Source organism: Macaca thibetana, chromosome 2 (genome assembly GCF_024542745.1).
Source record: "Macaca thibetana thibetana isolate TM-01 chromosome 2, ASM2454274v1, whole genome shotgun sequence".
In the NCBI taxonomy this organism is placed as follows: Eukaryota; Metazoa; Chordata; class Mammalia; order Primates; family Cercopithecidae; genus Macaca; species Macaca thibetana.
Window position 1 is genome coordinate 44894309 of NC_065579.1, and position 20062 is coordinate 44914370.

General features: G+C 37.6%; 1 protein-coding gene across 5 annotated transcripts in view; it reads right to left on the reverse strand.

The window, feature by feature from the left end:
- Positions 1-20062, reverse strand: part of XRN1 (5'-3' exoribonuclease 1) — a 137188-nt gene that overhangs the window by 78637 nt on the left and 38489 nt on the right. For all 5 annotated transcript variants that reach the window (XM_050778105.1, XM_050778107.1, XM_050778106.1 and 2 more), the window contains 2 exons: positions 16987-17090; positions 13757-13888 (listed from right to left, as the gene is read on the reverse strand). In XM_050778105.1, the coding sequence (XP_050634062.1) occupies positions 13757-13888; positions 16987-17090 (236 nt within the window). The remainder of the gene's footprint in view (positions 1-13756; positions 13889-16986; positions 17091-20062) is intronic.

The following is a 20062-nucleotide window of genomic DNA, read 5'->3' on the forward strand; positions in this document are numbered from 1 at the left end:
CCGCCTCAAAAAAAAAAAAAAAAAAAAAGAGGAATAAGCACTGACACATGCTACAATGTGTGTGAACTTCAAAAGCACGCTAAATGAAAGAAGCCTGATACAAAAGGCCATACACCATATGATTCCATTTATATGAAACATCTAGAATAGGTATATCCATGAAGACAGAAAATAGATTAGGGGTTGCCAGGAGTATGCGATGGCTTTCCCAATCTAAAGTAATTCAGACAGCCTCCTGGTTTTTTAGATAAAAGTTTACTGGAACATAGTCATCCATTAATTTCCTGTCTATGGCTGCTTTTGTGCTACATGGTAAAGTTGAGTAGTTGTGACAGACACTGTAAAGTCTACAAAGCCTAAAATATTTATTATCTGCCCTTTACAGAAGAAGTTTGCTGACCCTTGATCTAAATATATAATCATTCTTCATTTAAGGAATATTTTCTTATCTCCTTTCCATTTTCTCTTTCTAGAACTCCTACTAGATAGACATTAAAATTCTGACTATATTATTTTCATCTCTTTGTGCTTTTGTACTGCTTACTGAAGGAATTCCTAAGGTTGATCATTTAGCTCACTGATTCAATTTTTAGTATGCCCATATTACCACTCAGTCCATACACCAAGCTCACTTTACCAATCACACTTTGAAAGTTTTATGTTTATACAAATATATTTCATAAAAAAGTATATAATACAGACTATATTTTAAAATAGTATATAATATAGTATATAATTATACAACATATTATATATTTTTTCATATCAGCTTATACTTTAATGATGTTGTCTATACCAAAGTTGGTCTGAAAAAAGCCAAGTCACTTTAGCCAGAAACAAGTTTTCCAACAAATTTCTGACACACACTATTTTCTAAAAATGTATTAGAATTTTTTTCTACCACTTTTACTTAAAAGTCATTTAGGCAGTAATCTTGATATCAATAGCTGACCAAAACATTTCAAGAAATCTTTATCTTGTAATTATGGGCCAGTATTTCTCATGAAAGTAGATGCAATAATCTTAAACTTTAATGGATAAAATCCAATTATGTATAAAATAATAATATATCATAAATAAATGGGATTTATTGCAGAAATTTAGGGGTAGATTAATATTGGAAATTCATTCAATGTAATTCATCAGATTAACAGGACAAAAATAATATAATCAGTTTGACAGCTGTGGAAAAAACTTTTTACAAATCAGCACCAATTAATGATAAAAACTCTTAATCAGAAAAGAAGGAAATTTCCTTAATCTGATAAAGAACAGTAATTAGAAACAAGCCACAGTGACAATTCTATTTAAAGATAAATTACTTAGTTTTCCCCTGAAATTGAGAATGACACAATAAGCCAGTAAAAAAAACTATAAAGCAATGAGAAAAAGATAATCAACCCAACTTCAAAAAGGGCAAAAGACTTGAACAGGCATTTCACAAAAGAGCATGCATATTCAAATGGCCAACAAACAGGAAAGGATGTTCAATTTTATTAGTCATCAGGGAAATGCAAATTAAAGCAAAATGAGATACTACTACTATACTAAAATGGCTAAAATGAAAAAGCAATAGTAAGTACTTATGAAAACAGAAATCAACAAAAGTTCTTATAAACTGCTGGTACAGTGTAAACTGCTGGTAGACTGTAAACTGATACAAACAGTTTGCAAATCTTTTTGGTAGTATCTGTTAAAGTTGAACGTAGGCATATGCTGTGAAGTAGTAATTCTACTCTTAGATATATACCCAAAAGGAATGCATACATACACGTTCACCAAAAGCCCCAAATGAGAAACAACTCAAATGTTCATCCACTGTAGAATAGAAAAATTGTGCTGTATTCATACAATGTAATAGTATCATTAGTGAAAATGAACAAACTATGATTACATGTAACAATATGGATATGATACTCACAATACTGACCCAAAGAAATCAGGCTCAAGAAGAATACACTCTGTGTGAATGAACTTATACTGCATAAAGTTCAAAAATAGAAAATACAAATGTATGTGGTTATAAGTCAAAATAGTTATCCTCGTCACTGGGGGTGGGGAGGGAGCAGCAGATGGTAATGGATAAAAGGGTGTGTAGGGAGACTCCTTGAAACTATTGCTATGGAGTAAAAGATGAAATGCTTCTGATTACTGTAAATAGAAAATTGCATGAAGGATTGTGTAAAGACAATGCCAGGTTGGACTGCCAGAATGAGCCAACAGCGCATGATGTGCTTCCCCGTGCAGAGAGCCTATGAATGGACGTGCAGTCAGGGAGGTTTCACATCACCAAGATTCCTATTCCAGAAAAGCAGATGTTCATAGCTCTGGGAATGGAATGCGACCCTCGTGAAGAGCCTATAAACAGATGCATGGGGGGGGCGCCTGTCCATATGGATAAGATAAACGCCCTCATCTTGCCACGGCTCTTCTAGGCCTCTTTAGAGTTAAGGCATACTCCCTTCTGAGAAATTCTGGTCTAACCGGTTGTCTAACTTCATGCCCTATTTCTATGAATTGTTTGTAACCAGCTTTTGCTGTAACTGTTACTGCTGATTAATATCTTGCTAATCATAGGTTATGGAAAGACTGTGTTCCTGTTTTAAGGCTCTTGTTAGAAATTACTGACGCACACACTATATTGTAAATTCTTAACTCTGTATACTGTACTTCTGTGTACAGATGTTATGTTAAAGAATTACTTCATCCCCATGTGACCATCTCACCTCATAATCGAATGACCCTAAATCCCTCACTAACCTACCCCCACCCTCACTAAACTTAATAATAAATGCTGGCATATCCAGTGCATTGTTGGCACCATGGGACCAGAAGGCGGTGACCCCCCTGGACCCAGCTTTCACTATCTTGTGTGTGTCTATTATTTCTCGACCTGCTGATCTGCCTGGGAATAAAGAGAGAACCCTGTTGCATTGTGGGCTGCTGGCCAGATCCCGCAATAAGGGTGTACAAGGGACTTCCTTGGATTATGGCAATTTTCCTGTTATTGTTTCTTGACTTGTATTCTTGTTCCACATATGAAAATTCATCAAATATACTTATGATTTCCCTTATGATTAATATACTTATAATTTGTACATATTTTTTGTTCCATATGTATACAGCCATACTTTGGGAGACATTTCAGGTTCAGTTCCCGACCACCAAAATAAAGTGAGTCACATGAATTTTTTTGTTTCCCAATACATACAAAAGTTATGTTCACACTGAGTCTATTAAGTGTATAACAGCATTATGTCTTTAAAAAATTGTATATATCTACTATGGTTTGGATATAGTTTGTTTGGTCCTACCAAGTCTCAAGTTGAAATCCAATCCCCAGTGTTGGAGATGGAGCCTGGTGGGAGATGTCTGGGTCATGGGGTGGATCCCTCATAAATGGCTTGCTGCTGTCTTCCTTGTAATGAGGAGGATACGGGGGTTTATCACTCTACTAGTTCCCATGAGAACTGATTGTTAAAAAGAACCTGGCATCTCCCTCCCTACTCGTCTCTTGCTTCTTTTTCTTGCCATGTGATCTGTACACGTCTGCTCCTCTTTGTCTTCTGCTATGAGTGGAAGCTTCCTAAGGCCCTCACCAGAAGTATATTCTGATGCCATACTTCTTGTGCAGTCTGCAGAACTTTGAGTCAAACATACCTCTTTTCTTTATGAACTACCCAGTCTCAGACTAGGCTAGGACAATACTCTCATTTTCAACTACAGTTGACACTTGAAAAACATAGGTTTGAACAACATAGGTCCACTTACTTGCAGATTTTCTTCCGCCTCTAACACCTCCAAGACAGCAGATGAATCCCCCCTCTGCCTACTCAACATGAAGACAAGGATGAAAACTGTTATGATCAACCACTACCACTTAATGAATAGTAAATATATTCTCTCTTCTTTATGATCTTCTTAATAACATTTTCTTCTATCTTACTTTATTGCAAGAACACACTATATAATACATATACAAAATATGCGTTATCAACTACTTATGTTATCGATAAGGCTTCTGATGAACAGTAGGCTTTTAGTAGTTAAGTTTTTGGGAGTCAAAAGTTGTATGTGAATTTTTTTTACTGTATTGGGGGTCAGCACCCCTACCTCCCACACTGTTCAAGGATCAACTGTACTTTATTGCTCAAAAATGCTAACAGTAGGCTATTAGTAGTTAAGTTTTTGCTAGTGGAGGGTCTCACCTTGATGTTGATGGCTGTTGATTAGTCAGGGCAGTGGCTGATGAAGGTTGGGATGGCTGAGGCAATTTTTGAAAATAAGACAATAATAAAGTTTGTTGGATCAGCTGACTTCTTCATGAAAGATTTCTCTGTAGAATGCAATGCCATTTTATAGCATTTTACCCACAAGAGAAGTTATTTCCAGCTTGGAGTCAATGCTCTCAAAGTCTGCCATTGCTTTTCAACTAAATTTATGTAATATCCTAAATCCTTTGCTGTCATTTCAACAATGTTCATAGCATCTTCACTATGAGTAGGTTCTATCTCAAGAAACCACTTTCTTGGTTCATCTATAAGAAGCTATTCTTGGCTGGGTGCGTTGGCTCATGCCTATAATCTAAGTACTTTGGCATGTTGGGATGCCAAGGCAGGCGGACGCTTGAGGGCATGAGTTTGAGACCAACCTGGCCAGAATGGCAAAACTCTGTCTCTACTAAAAATAAAAAAAATTAGCTGTGCATGGTGGCGCATGCCCATAATCCCAGCTACTCAGGAGGCTGAGGCACAAGGATCGCTTGAACCCAAGAAGTGGAGGTTGCAGTAAGCCAAGACTGCACCACTGCACTCCAGCCTGCGTGACAGAGCAAGACTCTGTCTCAAAACAAAACAAAGAAGCAATTCCTCATCCATTCAAGTTTTATCACGAGAAAGCAGCAATTCAGTTCCATCTTCAGGCTCCACTTCTAATCCTAGTTCTTTTGCTATTTCCACCACATCTGCAGTTACTTCCTCCACTGAAGTTTTGAACCTCTCAAAGTCATACAGGAGGGTCGGAATCAACTTCTTTCAAATTCCTGCTAATGTTGATAGATACTTTGAAATCCCATGAATCATGAATGTTCTTAATGGCATCTATAATGGTGAATCCTTTCCAGAAGGTTTTCAATTTACCTTGCTCAGATCCATCACAGCAATCACTCAGAGTCTCACTCTGTCGCCCAGGCTGGAGTGCAGTGGTGTGATCTCGACTCACTGCAACCTCTGCCTCCCAGGTTCAAGAGATTCTACTGCCTCAGCCTCCCAAGTAGCTGGGATTACAGGTGCCCACCACCACGCCCAGCTAATTTTTGTATTTTTAGTAGACAGAGGGTTTCATCATGTTGGCCAGGCTGGCCTAGAACTCCTGACCCCAGGTGATCCGCCCACCTCAGCCTCCCAAAGTGCTGGGATTACAGGCGTGTGCCACTGTGCCTGGCCAAAAATGTATTTCTTGACTACTAAAACTTGAAAGTTCAAATTACTCCTTGATCCACTGCAGAATGGATGTTGTGTTTGCACACGTGAAAACATTATCTCCTTGTACATCTCCATCAGAGCTCTCAGTTGATCAGGTGAACTGTCAATGAGCAGTAATATTTGGAAAGGATCTTTTACTATGACCAGTAGGTCTCAACAGTGGACTTAACATATTCAGTAAACCACACTGTTAACAGATGTGCTGTCACTCAGACTTTGCCGTTCCATTTATAGAGCACAGGCATAGATTTAGCAGAATTCTTAAGGGCCCCAGGATTTTCAGAATGGTCAATGAGCACCGGGTTCAACTTAAAAGTAACCAGTTGCACTTGCCCCTAACAAGAGAGTTAGCCTGATTTTCGAAGCTTTGAAGTCAGGCATTGGCTTCTCCTCTTTACCTATGAAAGTCCAGGATGGCATCTTATTCCAATAGAAGGCTGTTTTGTCTATGTTTGTTGTTTAGTATAGCCACCTTTATCAGTGATCTTAGCTAGATCAGGATGACTCACCACAGCTTCTATATTAGCATTTGTTGCTTCAGCTCATTCTTTATATTATGGAGATGGCTTCCTTCCTTAAACTTCATGAAGCAATCTCTGCTCACTTCAAACTTTTCTTCTGCAGCTTCCTCACATCTCTCAGCCTTTATAGAATTGAAGAAGGGTAGGGCCTTGCTATGGATTAACCTTTTTGGCTTAAGGGAATGCTGTGACTAGTGTAATCTTCTATCCAGACCACTGAAGCTTTCTCCATATTAGCAACAAGGTTGTTTCACTTGCTTATCATTGGTGTATTCACTGGAGTAGCACTTTTAATTTCCTTTAAGAATTTTTATTTTGTATTCACAACTGTTTGGTGCAAGAAGCCAAGTTTTTGGCCTATATCAGCTTTTGGTATGCCTTCTTCACTAAGCTTAATCATTTCCAGCTTTTGATATAAACCTAGAAACATGTGATTCTTCCTTTCACTTGACTACTTAAGAGGCCATTGTAGGGCTATTAACTGGCCTAATTTCACTATTGCTATGTCTCACGGAATAGGGAAAGAGAAAAAGACCGGGGAAAGAGAAAGAGATTAGGGGACCATTGGTTGGTGGAGCAGTCAGCACACACACAACATTTATTAATTCACCATCTCAAATGGGCATGGTTTATGGTGCCCAAAAACAATTACAATAGTAACATTAAAAAATCACTGATCATAGATGACTATGACAGATATAAAAATAAAAATAATAAAGTTTGAAATATTGTGACAATTACCAAAATGTGACACACAGGCATGAAGTGAGCGCATACTGTTGGAAAAAATGGCACTGATAGAGTTGTGACACAGTTGTCACAAGCCTCTTAATTTGTAAAAAATGCAACTATCTGTGAAGCACAAAAAAGAGAAGCACAATAAAACAAGGTATGGCTGTATTTCAATGTTTCCATTAAAATAAAATCCCCCAAATAGTTATTTAGCTCAAAACTTTTAAATTCCCAAGAGGTTGGAAGATTTTCGTCCATTTACTTTTTCTTTTACTATATACTTTTATTGCTTTGGCGTCAGTGTTGTTGTCTGTTTTAAAATTTCTTAGCCAGACTTGGTGGCTCACCATTGTAATTCCAAGTACTCCAGAGGCTAAGGCAGGAGGATCACTTGAGGCTAGGTGTTCAACGAGATTAGCCTGAGCAACACAGTGATACCCTATCTCTACAAAAAATTAAAATAGTAGCCTGGCATGGTGGTGTGCAACTATAGTCCCAGCTATTGCACAGGCAGAGGCAGGAAGACTGCTTGAGCTCAGGAATTCCAGGTTGTGGTGAGGTATGATATGAATGCCACTGTACTCCACCCTGAGTGACATAATAAGACCCCCATCTCCCTAAAAAAAAATATATATATATATAAAAAAATGAAATAAAATTTATTGTATTTTCTTACTATCCTGCATGAAAGGGTTTTTAATGTATGGTGCATAATCTGATCTATAACTTTTACAACAATGAATTGTATTATTTTGATTATATTTTTACATATTTGTTTTTTGATTACTAGATCTGTCAGGAGCCGGGCATGGTGGCTCATGCCTGTAATCCCAGCACTTTAGGAGGCTGAGGCGGGAGGATCGCTTGAGCTCAGGAGTTTGAGACCAGCCTAGGCAATATAGTGAGATCTCGTCTCTATTTAAAAAAAAGAAAGAAAAAAAGATCTGTCAGGGATAGAATGGTCAGACTCCCAAACTTATAGTGATCCTTAATTTGCTTCAGTTTTTCCTGTAGTTTGCAAGACACTATTTTAAGACATATCATTATTTGATGTACCACTGAACAAGAAAAAGAATCCTCCAATTAAACTTTGACACTGCAAAATACATTATAAGTTCATAAATGACAAAAAGTAAAAAAACGTGTTTTAGAATCCACCAAATACAAGTATATGTCAATTATGTTCTTCAGTGTATACAGGTTTTTAAAAAATCTTTTCCCTTTTTAGTGTATACAGGTTTATGTTTGTTTTATCTACAGTGTGAAATAAACTTTTCGTAAATAATTATCTTTTCTCCTATTTATTCTTTTGGCCTTCAATTAAGCTTTGTCTGATTTTTAATACTGCAATTCTCACTTTCTTTTTACCTGTATTTCACAGGTATATATTTGAAAATGCGTAATTTACAGAGACGAAATCAAACCAAAAGTTTGTTTAATAATTTTTGGAATATAAATATAAAACTATACTTTCTAAAAACTGTAGATGGTGAGGGGTTACTGTGCTTTAGACTTCTAACTTTGGCTTTAGGTGTACTTCTTGTAGTTGGTCAACAGTTGAATGATGATCTTGGTGATGTAACCTAAGTGCTTTTGTATTTTAATAAAAGAACTATACAGCCTCTTAAATTTATTGACACAATTCTTAGTTTGGTCATTTCTGTCATCTTATTTTAGTTCTCTTTTTCAGCTTCCTAAATGATGTTTTATTTTGCCTTTCTATATTCTAGTCGTCTTTCATTTGATTTTTTTTAATCAGTCATTTGCAAGTCAGAAATCTTGTATTTCAATTTCTATTAATGGTTATTTTTTAATTAAATTTTTAAAATATTCATACTTCTTGGCTGGGTGTGGTGGCTCATGCCTGTAATCCCAGCAATTTGGGAAGCTGAGGCAGGTGGATCACTTGAAGTCAGGAGTTCAAGACCAGCTTGGCCAACATGGCAAAATCCTGTCTCTACTAAAAATACAAAAATAAAAAAATTAGCCAGGCATAATGGCCCGCGCCTGTAGTCCCAGCTACTCGGAAGGCTGAAGTGGGATAATAGCTTGAACTCAGGAGGTAGAGGTTTCAGTAAACCAAGATGACGCTACTGCACTCCAGTCCAGGTGATAGAGTGAGAGTCTGTCTCAGGGGAAAAAAAAAAAATTCATACTTCTCTAATTTTCTAAATTATAAATGAAATTATCTGAACTTTCTCCTATGTAAAAAGTGTTAGCACTAAAACATTAATTCTATATTTCAATAGTTCCAGTGTTTATTACCTGTCATTTAATAACCACATTTTTTTTTTTTTTTTTTTTTTTTTTTTTTTGGTTAGTGGGGAGATGGAGTCTCGCTGTTGCCCAGGCTGGAACGCAGTGGCACAATCTCAGCTCACTGCAACCTCCGCCTCCCGGTTCCAGCAATCCTCCTGCCTCAGCCTCCTGAGTAGCTAGGACTACAGGAGCACACTACCATACCCGGCTAATTATTATTATTATTATTTTTTGAGATGAAGTCTCACTCTTTCACCCAGGCTGGAGTGCAGTAGCGTGATCTTGGCTCACTGCAACCTCCCCCTCCCAGGTTCAACCAATCTTCCTGTCTCAGCTACTGAGTAGCTGGGATTACAGGAGCCCACCACCATGCTTGGCTAATTTTTGTATTTTTAGTAGAGATGGGGTTTCACCATGTTGGCCAGGCTGGTCTTGAACTCCTGACCTCGTGATCGGCCTCCCAAAGTGCTGGGATTACTGGGATGAGCCACCACACCCGGCCCCATCTAATCTTTGTATTTTTAGTAGAGACAGGGTTTTGTCGTGTTGGCCAGGCTGGTCTTGAACTCCTTACCTCAGGTGAACCACCCGAATTGGCCTCCTAAAGTGCTGGGATTACAAGTGTGAGCCACTGTGTCCAGCCAATAACCATACTTTTAATGCTGATCAATCTCTTGCTTGATAGAGGTGTAGGGTGTTGGAGCTGTCCTCCAAATTATCCTCTATGTGCATCACTTTCTCCATGATGCCCATAAAGTACTTCCTTGACCCCTTTTCCAGGTCTTCTCCCATTCCTAAATCTTTTCACTCCATTTTATCCTCAATTTCTACCTCCTTGTCTGAAGGTTCCACCACTTCCCTATCAAATGGTAGTTGTTTGTTTTCATACCATGCACCCTCAGGGGTAGGAGAGTGTTTTGGTGTTCTCCTTACAGCCCACTGAGACCTCAAAATCTCTAGTAGTAAACTACCCTCCACTTCCCATTCTATTCTTATGTCAATGTCTACATGTATGATCTATCCATCACCACAGTAATTCATTTTCATAACCTCTTTATCTCCAATAACCTCCTTCATTTCACCTAAGCCAGCAATTTCCAATGGCTATGACTTGGTTTTTGACATTATCTATAACTATCCAACCTCTGAAATCACTAACACAAATATCTTACTGTCTGATAACTTCCTCTTCATCCAACTTGCACGTTCAACTACTTTGTTCAATTTTATCTGGGATTTCCAAACCACTGAACTTTCTATCTTCTCCCAGACTTTCTTTTTTTTTTTTTTTGAGACAGAGTGTTGCTCTGTTGCCCAGGCTGGAGTGCAGTGGTGTGATCTTGGCTCACTGCAACCTCTGCCTCCCAGGTTCAAGTGATTCTCCAGCCTCAGCCTCCAAAGGAGTTGGGACTACAGGCAGGCGCTGCCATGCCCAGCTAATTTTTGTATTTTTAGAAGAGATGGTGTTTCGCCATGTTGGGCAGGCTGGTCTTGAACTCCTGACCTCAAGAGATCTGCCCATCTTGGCCTCCCAAAGTGCTGAGATTACAGGCATGAGCCACTGTGCCCGGCTTCCCAGACTATTAACCCTCTACTTTCTTCACTTCTCCCTCTATCCCACTTAGATTCCACCATCCACCATTTCAGTAACATTCTTGCCAGTATTCTAAACTTCCTTGCCTCTTTGTCTCTTCATTGTGCTCATGTGGCAAAATCCAGTGCTGAGTAAATCCAGCCATCTGTTTTTTCTAAGGCTGTGACTGGTGAACTCACTTCTATCCCAAAACACAAGATAGAATGTTTTGTTATAAATCATGACTCCAACTTCAAAAAGGATCCTCAATACTGCTTACCATTCTATCACATTTTCCTGATCAACTGATACTCTTCTATTTCCCTGAATAACTATTTTCAAACCTCCTTCACTCTACTCCCAACTTATGACCAACCTTCCTTTTCCTCCAGCCATCCTCAATAGCTAAACTCGGCATCTACTTTACAAAGAAAATAGAATCAAATGAGAGCTCCTCAGCTTTCCCCATGCCAAACACACAAACCAACTTATATTTGCTTCCCATACTGTTAAAACAGAGGAGCTATCTTATGTCCTGTTTAAGAATCCATCTCCTTCCATCTTAGAATTTATTGTTTTATCTCTGCTCCTTCTCATTGTTTTTACACACGATTAAATCTCTCTGAATAAACCAAAACCCAGCTCTACTCAATTATATATCCTTCTTTAGCTATTTCCTACTGGTGATTTTCATCAGAAAAAAAATTTGTTACACAAGTATACAGAAATTTATTAGGTACGTCATATGTGCTTAGAGGTTTCTAAAAATAAAACTACATGATTTGGTACTTATGGAAATATTTCATGTGTATGTTTATAGGAAAAGAATATACTCAACTTGGTAGAATGTATCTTAGTTAAGATACATGGAGATACGAGATAATAGGTTCTACATTCTTACTGCAAAAGTCATAGAGCCAAATGGTTTGCATAAGGATCACTCCTATTGTTAGAGCCATGGAATCCTCATCTCATGCTACTAACATTCTAATGTGCAAAGATCACAAATAAGTAAACACTCAGGGGCAGAGCAACAGTGATCTTGTGAATTTCACCTTGGAAGATGGAAGAGCTAGGGAGGCATGAAAGGAAGGGACAAAAAGTGAGATGATATCGGGGGGAATATGGTAGCAAAGAAAAGCAGCCTAAGAAAATGGTGACCAGAATAAAATAAAAATAAATCTAAGTGCTCAGGAATCCACATAGCCTTGTCTACCCAAGTTGGTTGACAAGGTTAAACAAGACAGGCTGAATTGGTAGGCACTAGAAACTATTCTCTTGAGTGAACGTGTATACATTGTTATCATCTCTAGCAGTCTTCTGCATTGATGGTTCTCTCTGTCTTTTGCTGCCCTCATAGAAGTTCAAGCTCATTCAGAAGGGGAACAACAGATAAAAGGTCAAGATCTCTTGGTCTCTCTCTCATAGCTAAACTTTTTGAAGAAGTTGTCAATTTCTACTGTGTCTCCACTTCTGCAACTCTCAATCATTCCTTTACCCAATCCAGTTTGGCTTTCAGCTCCATGGCTTAATCAATATAGCTCTTGCTAAATCTCTTCAAAATATATGGCATGGTTTATTACCTTATTCTTGAAATAATCTTTTCCTTTGGTTTACATGATACAACCCTCTTCTAGCTGTTCTCCTACTTCTGAGGTTGCCACTTTCTTTTGTCTTTGTTGCCAAATCTTCCTCAATACACGCTGCTTTTCCTCCTGCCATAGGGCCTTTCATGTAAGTCTTCCCTCATCATGAAACACTTCCTTTTCATTCCTTGCCTAACTCCCAGTCAGCATTCAGATATCAATTTAATCAACACTTCCTTGGAAAACTGTTCCTGACTAACTAAGACAAATTCCTCCCTAGCTAAGTCAAATGGTCTCAGAGCACTACTCCTTCAAGAACAATTATCATAGTTGTCTCCCATGCAGCAGTTGTAAATATCATAATAGGAACTGTGTGTTTTTATTCATTATTATTCATTATGTGTTTTTATTCATTACAATGCATACTACTGTATTATAGTAGGTATCAATACATTGACACTCACATATCAATGTTACATATATAAACAAATGACTAAACACTTTATCTGAAGTACTTTGAATGATTTTTTTTTCCAATTAAAGGAGTCTTGACTAAAATATTATCTATTCATTCAAACTAACAATTACTGAGTACACAGGCACTAACCAATAAATTAGAATAAAGAGGTAACAAAAACAGATATGCTCTCTACCCTTATGATGCATAGTATCTAAAGAAAGAGTTATTAATCATACAAGTAAGTTTATTATTATGGTTTTATTTATATGCTACAAAAGACAGTTTAGAATGATGTAAACTATGATGGGGTATCTAATTTACACCGTTGGGAGGCAAAAATATGTTCTACCTCTCAAGAGCTGTTTATCTCCTTTGGTGTTGATGGTTTTTCATGGTCTTTGAACATTTTCCCAGTTTACTCATCTTTGAATAAGGATACTGTGGCCTGGTATTAGCCCCAAAATTAGATGGAGTATCCTTGAATTCTCCAAAAGCTTATCCATGGATAGGAAGGCTATGGATAAACATTTAAAACAACATTTCACGTGCCAATGCCAGCCCCTCATATTCTGCTTTTGTTTTGGGAATTCTTGTGTTTGGATGGCAAAAGAGAGATGCTGCTGGTGTGGGATCATGGGACATAAAACATTCTGATGATACTGAAAACCAGCATTCCAAGGTGGGTTAGCATCTCAGTTTGGCTGCATTCTAAGCCCTGGGGAATACAGGGCTTGGGTGGAAGAGAGTAAAGGGAACGGGGAACGGGAGATGAGGAAAAAAAGAGGGTTTTTCTTCCAATTTTCATGACTTACAGGTGGCCAAACAATTCAATGGCCTTATACAGTTAGTGAAAATAGCTCTCAAAATCAGTCAATACATTAAGTGTTCTTCCTAGTATTACACGAGTTTGTAATTTTTTTCTATACTTCATTAAGTATGTCAGTGACAAACTGGGCAAGGCTGTAACTACGGCTAATCAGATATCATTTTAAACTAGAACTCATTACTTTCTTTCAAACACAGGATGAAGGTGTAATTAGTATTCCGAGTAACTACTATGTTAAGTGGAAAATAAGTTAGAGAATAAGTACATTAAAGTGGATTTTAGTTCTATGATATTAAATACTGTTAACGATACTCACTGTTCTAAAATTCCTTGTACTTCCTTTGCCCAGTTAGATTGTTCTTTATCTCCAAGATGAACCACTTTAGATGGTGGGGCAGTTCTTCCTGAATAAAGCTTCTGTGTTCCTGGAGGTTCTTCCAAGTAAAACCTTAAAAGTTAAAATAAAAACTATATAACCAAAATGTTCTGGTTTAATATAGAGTTCTAGCAGTGTGAGTCTTCCAAATGAAATTTTTTTTTCACATGGTATAATAGCAAAAAATCCCACAACTGTTATGTAAATTACAGAACTAAAATAATTATAATTCTTTTTATAAACTATAATATAAATTGCAGAACGAGGGCTTAATTTCATTCAAATTTTAAAAGCATGGGAAGTATAGAGGAAGAAGATAAGCTGGTTAGTACAAAGTCAGATAGAAGGAATAAGTTCCAGTGTCCTGTAGCAACAGTAGGTTGACTATAGTTAACAATTTAGTGTCCTATATTCGAAAATAGCTAGAAGAGATTGAAAACGTTCCCAACACAAAGAAATGGTAAGTGTTTGAGGTAATGGATAATTTGAAAATTACATGTTATATACATGATCAAAATATCACATGTATTCTACAAATATGTACAATTATTATGTATCAAAAAGTGTTAAGGTTGGGTGTGGGGGCTCATGCAGATCATAGCATTTTGGGAGGCCGAGATGTGAGGATTGCTTGAGGCCAGAAATTCAAGACCAACCTGGCAACATATTGAGACAGTGTCTCTACAGAGAAAAATAAAAAACTATGCCAGGTATGGTAACACATATCTGTAGTCTCAGATACTCGGGAAGCTAAGATGAGAGGATCACTAGAGCCCCGAAGTTTGAGGTTGCAGTGAGCTATGACTGCCACTGCACTCGGGGCAACAGAGCAAGACCCTGTCTCTCCCAGTCAGTCAGTCAGTCAATAAAATTTAAAAGCATATTATTAGGCCGGGCGCGGTGGCTCACGCCTGTAATCCCAGCACTTTGGGAGGCCGAGGCAGGCGGATCACAAGGTCAGGAGATTGAGACCATCCTGGCTAACATGGTGAAACCCCGTCTCTGCTAAAAATACAAAAAAATTTGCCAGACGTGGTGGCGGCACAGTCCCAGCTACTCGGGAGGCTGAGGCAGGAGAATGGCGTGAACCCGGGAGGCGGAGCTTGCAGCGAGCCGAGATCGCGCCACTGTACTCCAGCCTGGGCGACAGAGCGAGACTCCATCTCAATTAAAAAAAAAAAAAAAAAAGCGTATTATTTTTTTCTCTTTAAGAAACTAAACATATAATAAAAATAAACATTTTTAAAGAGTTAAAAAATACAAATTCAATAAGAAGTATGCATTATTATCTATAAAAGTTTTTTTGTTTTTTTTAAAGAGACGGGGTCTCATTCTGTCACCCAAGCTGGAATACAATGGAGTGATCATAGCTCGCTACAGCCTCAAACTTCTGGGCTCAAACAATCCTCTTGCCTCAGTCTCTTGAGCAGCTAGGACTACAGGTGCACGCCACTATGCCTAGCTAATGTTTTAATTTTTTCATAGAGACAGAGTCTCACTATGATGCCCAGGCTGGTCTTGAACTCCTGGCCTCAAGAGATCCTCCCACCTTGGCCTCCCGAAGTGCTGCGATTACAGGTGTGAGCCATCACACCTGGCCCCTATAAAGTATTTTCCCCAAAAAAGTTTAACCTGAATCTAATTAAGCTACTAACCCTAACTTCCAACTTACAGGAAATATGTGGGATAGAGGACAAAGTTAAATGACACTAAAAGGAAACAACAGGGTAAATCTAGAATTCTACAAAATAACTGGCTGTCCTGAACTCTAAAAATAAAATAGAAAAGAAAAAAATATTCTAAGATATAAAATCAACATAAGAAATCAACTGTATTTTTATATACTAGCAGGGGAAACAAATTTAAAACATAATACCATTCATACTCACTCCAAGAAAAATTACGTAAGTCTAACAAAACATGTACCTGATCAGTATGACAAAAAAAAACCCAAACACTGAGAGAGAAATCAAAGATCTAAATAAATGAAGAGATATATTGTGTTCATGGATCAGAATATTCAACTTAGTTAAATCTCCCCAAATTGATCTATAGGTTTAATACAATTCCTATAAAAATCCCTCCAAGATTTTTTGGAGATAGAGGAGAATTATAAAATTTATACGGAAAGGCAAAGGACCTAAAATAGCTAAAACAATTCTGGAAAAAAAAAAAAAGTAAAGTTGAAGGAATCACACTACCTGATTTTAATTAAGACTTAAAACATGGTAATCAAGCCAATGTGTTAATGTGTCATTGGCATAAAAAAAGACATGGAGGAAGCACAGTCTTTTCAACAAATGATGTTGGAGCAACTGAATATTCATACACAAATATATGAAAGTAGATCTACCCCTTATACCTTATACAAAAATTAATTCAAAATGGATTACTGATTTCATGTAAAATGAGGTAAACTTATAAAACTTTTCAAAGAAAATCTTCAGGATCTAGGGCTGGAATAAGAGCTCTTAGACATGAAATCAAAAGCATAAAAAAATTAATAAATTGGACTTCATCAGAAAGGTAGAGGAATTAAATTCCGATTAAAAAAACCCTCAAGATTTCATATACAAAAGCAGATGCCAATAAAGGAAAAAACCATACTGGCACTGACTTCTCATCAACACTACATAAATGGAGAGATGTATGCAGAGCTCTAAGAGAAAAGGAAAAGAAACTGGGCCTCCAAAATTCGAAACCTATGTGTGAATTAAAAAAAAACAAAACATTTTTGATGTGTAATAACTCAAAATAAAAAAACCATAATATCTACCCATCTTCTCTGAAAAAAAATTATTTCAGAAAATTCTAGCCATATGAAAAATAAAATATAAGAAATCAAGATAAAATTTATATGAATGACTAAAAGAGAAATATACTTGCTAAGTGATATAATGATAACCACTTTCAGAAAAGAATTAGGATACAAAACTTCCAAGCAATTAAAAGGGAAAAAAATAACATAGGCATCTAAAACGTTTCAAGAGAGGTACAATAAACTGTCAATAGTGTTTGAACTTCAAGTGGTGTCGTTAGACTTTCATTTTTGGTATAGCGTGTAAATGTTCTTAATATAATTTTGTCAGTTAAAAAAATGAATCAATAAAAGCCATCAAAGTAACAAAGCAAATATATGTTAGAAAAATTATAAATCAAATCTTACTTACTTAGTTTCTCCATCTGATACAGCCACAACTCTAGCTTCCTCAAGGTGAGGCCAATTAACAAAGACAGATTTTCCGAGCACTGATGAAGCTACATTTTCTATGGTCTTAAAGTAAAAGCAAAAAAGTTCATTCATGATTTCGGGTCTAAGAGAAAACTTTACATAGGCAAAATTTTCCAATCTCCATTTAAGTTTTTTAAATTCTAAAATAAACAAGCTGGGGCTGGGTGCAGTGACTCACACCTGTAATCCCAGATGGTCAAGACCAGCTTGGCAAACATGATGAAATCCTGTCTCTACTAAAATTACAAAAATTAGCCAGGCGAGGTGGCATACGCCATAGTCCCAGCTACCCGGAGGCTGAGACAGCAGAATCGCTTGAATCTGGGAGGTGGAGGTTGCAGTGAGGTGAGATTGCGCCACTGCACTCCAGGCTAGGCAACAGAGCAAGACTCCATCTCAAAAATAAATAAATAAAATGAACAAGTTGGATGAGTTGCTTTACAAAATTCCATCTTTCATCCAGGTGTAAAAACTCTATCATTCTAATTATCTTGCTTATTTTTTTATGGTAACTGGGAAAAGTAAAAAGAACAGCAGAAATATCTAGAAAAGAACTATTCACTGTTTCATATTACGTAGTCAATTATTTAAAACAGGATCTAAGAAATACAATCTCATTTCAGTTTATAGCTGGTGTGATGAAAAAAGAATATTAGACTTAAAATCAGGAGACACAGGTCCAAATTTGGGTTCTACCACTTTTTCAGCTATAGAATAATCTTTGGCATATCATTTAATCCCACTGAGTCTCAGTTTTCTTTTATGAGGAATAGGAATAACATCTACCTTACAACGTTGAGGATAAGAGAAAATCATATACATGAAAGCTTTCATAAACCATAAAATACTCTACAAATATACTGTAGGAAATAATATTTTAGGTAAAAAATTTTAGTTTTAAGAAACTGTAGGCCGGGGACGCTGCAGCTCACGCCTGTAATCCCAGTACTTTGGGAGGCCAAGGCAGGTGGATCACGAAGTCAGAAGTTCAAGACCAGCCTGGCCAAGATGGTGAAACCCGGTCTCTACTAAAAACACACACACACACGCACACACACACACACACGCACACACACACAAAATTAGCCAGGCACGGTAACTGACAGGTGCTTATAATTCCAGCTAGTCAGGAGGCTGAGGCAGGAGAATCGCTCCTGGGCAGCAGAGGTTGCAGTGAGCCAAGATCGCGCCACTGCACTTCAGCCTGGGTGAAAGAGTGAGACTCTGCCTCAAAAAAAAAAAAAGAAAAAAGAAAAAAGAAAAAAAGAAACTATATTATCCAATTCAATTTAACCATATTGGCTGGACAGCAATAATTTTGCAATAGAAACTGAAGTTTAAATACAAATGTTCATTCATCTTTTTTCTGTTTATTATCCTTAATCATTATTAATAATTTATTTTAATAATTACAGATAACTATTTTTAGGCTTTTTTGGGGTAACTTTTATTTTGCTATTTAGACATTTCTAACTTTGAACATACAAAACAATAGAACACATATTCTGATAAAACAGTTTTAACATTAAAACTAGACTCCCTCAGTTATCATTTTCCCTTCTATATATCTAATTCTAATTTCATTCTCCCACTCTTCCCTTTAGTTTTTGAAGAAACAGTTGTCTTCCTTTCCCAGATTAATCCTTTTATTTAAGCCCCAGGTGAAATTCCTTATTAAGTCACATGGGGTCCTGTCATGATAAACATCCTTTCCCTCTACACTGCCTTTAAAACCTCCTTTCTCCATTAGCTCTCCCTCATTTCTTTGGTAGGGATTTTGATTCATCGGATTCATTGGCTGCATCTTCTCTTATTTATAGTTATGCTTCTGGCATCCCTTTCAATGATAAACTTCTTGGTCAGGCATGGTGGCTCACACCTGTCATTCCAGCACTTTGGGAGGCCCAGGCAGGTGGATCACCTGAGGTTGGGAGCTCGAGACCAGCTTGGCCAACATTGTGAAACCCTGACTCTACTAAAACTACAAAAATTAGTCAGGCGTGGTGGGGGGGTGCCTGTAATCCCAGCTACTTGGGAGGCTGATGCAGGAGAATAGCTTGAACCCGGGAGGCGGAGGTTGCAGTGAGCCAAGATTGTGCCACTGCACTCTAGCCTAGGCAACAGAGTGAGACTCCATCAAACAAACAAACAAACAAACAAACAAATAAATAAATAACTTATTGACCAAGGGCTTAATACTTGCTACCTTTACTTCCCGTCTACCCAATCTTAGCCTAGTTCTCAGGAACTGAAATTCTGCTTCCACCAATCTACTGAAATGGAATTTTCAAACATCAACATTGATGTTCTAATAGACAAATTCACAGATCTTATTTGAGTTTTTATTCTTCTTCAGATTTATGCAGCCTACATCCTCTGCTCCATGTTTCTGTGGTACTATTTAACTTTGGAATCATTCTTTCTTACCTCTGTATTTCTATCAGCTCCCTCACCACCACCATTTATAACTGTGGGTATTTCTTTATGCTGAGACCATGAACACTCAATGTACCTTGTCTTCAGCGAAATGAACCTCAAAGTGATCAATTCTCTGTCGACAACTTGAATATCCTTCTCTCTCTCTAAGCTCTATCTCCAGGTATTTAACTGTACATAAACAGCCTTTCTTTTTTCTTTTTTGAGATGGAGTTTTGCTCTCGTCACCCAGGCTGGAGTGCAATGGCGTGATTTTGGCTCACTGCAACCTCCACCTCCTGGGTTCAAGCAATTCTCCTGCCTCAGCCTCCCGAGAAGCTGGGATTACAGGCGCCCACCACCACGCCCGGCTAATTTTTGTATTTTCAGTAGAGACGGGGTTTCACCATGTTGGCCAGGCTTGTCTTCAATTCCTCATCTCAGATGATCTGCCCGCCTCAGCCTCCCAAAGTGCTGGGATTACAGACATAAGCCACCGTGTCCAGCCGTAAACAGCCTTTCTAAACAGGTTTTTCACCTGAATCAGAGAACACAAAATATGTCTACTTTCTCTATTCTCTCAAGGATGGTACATAGCT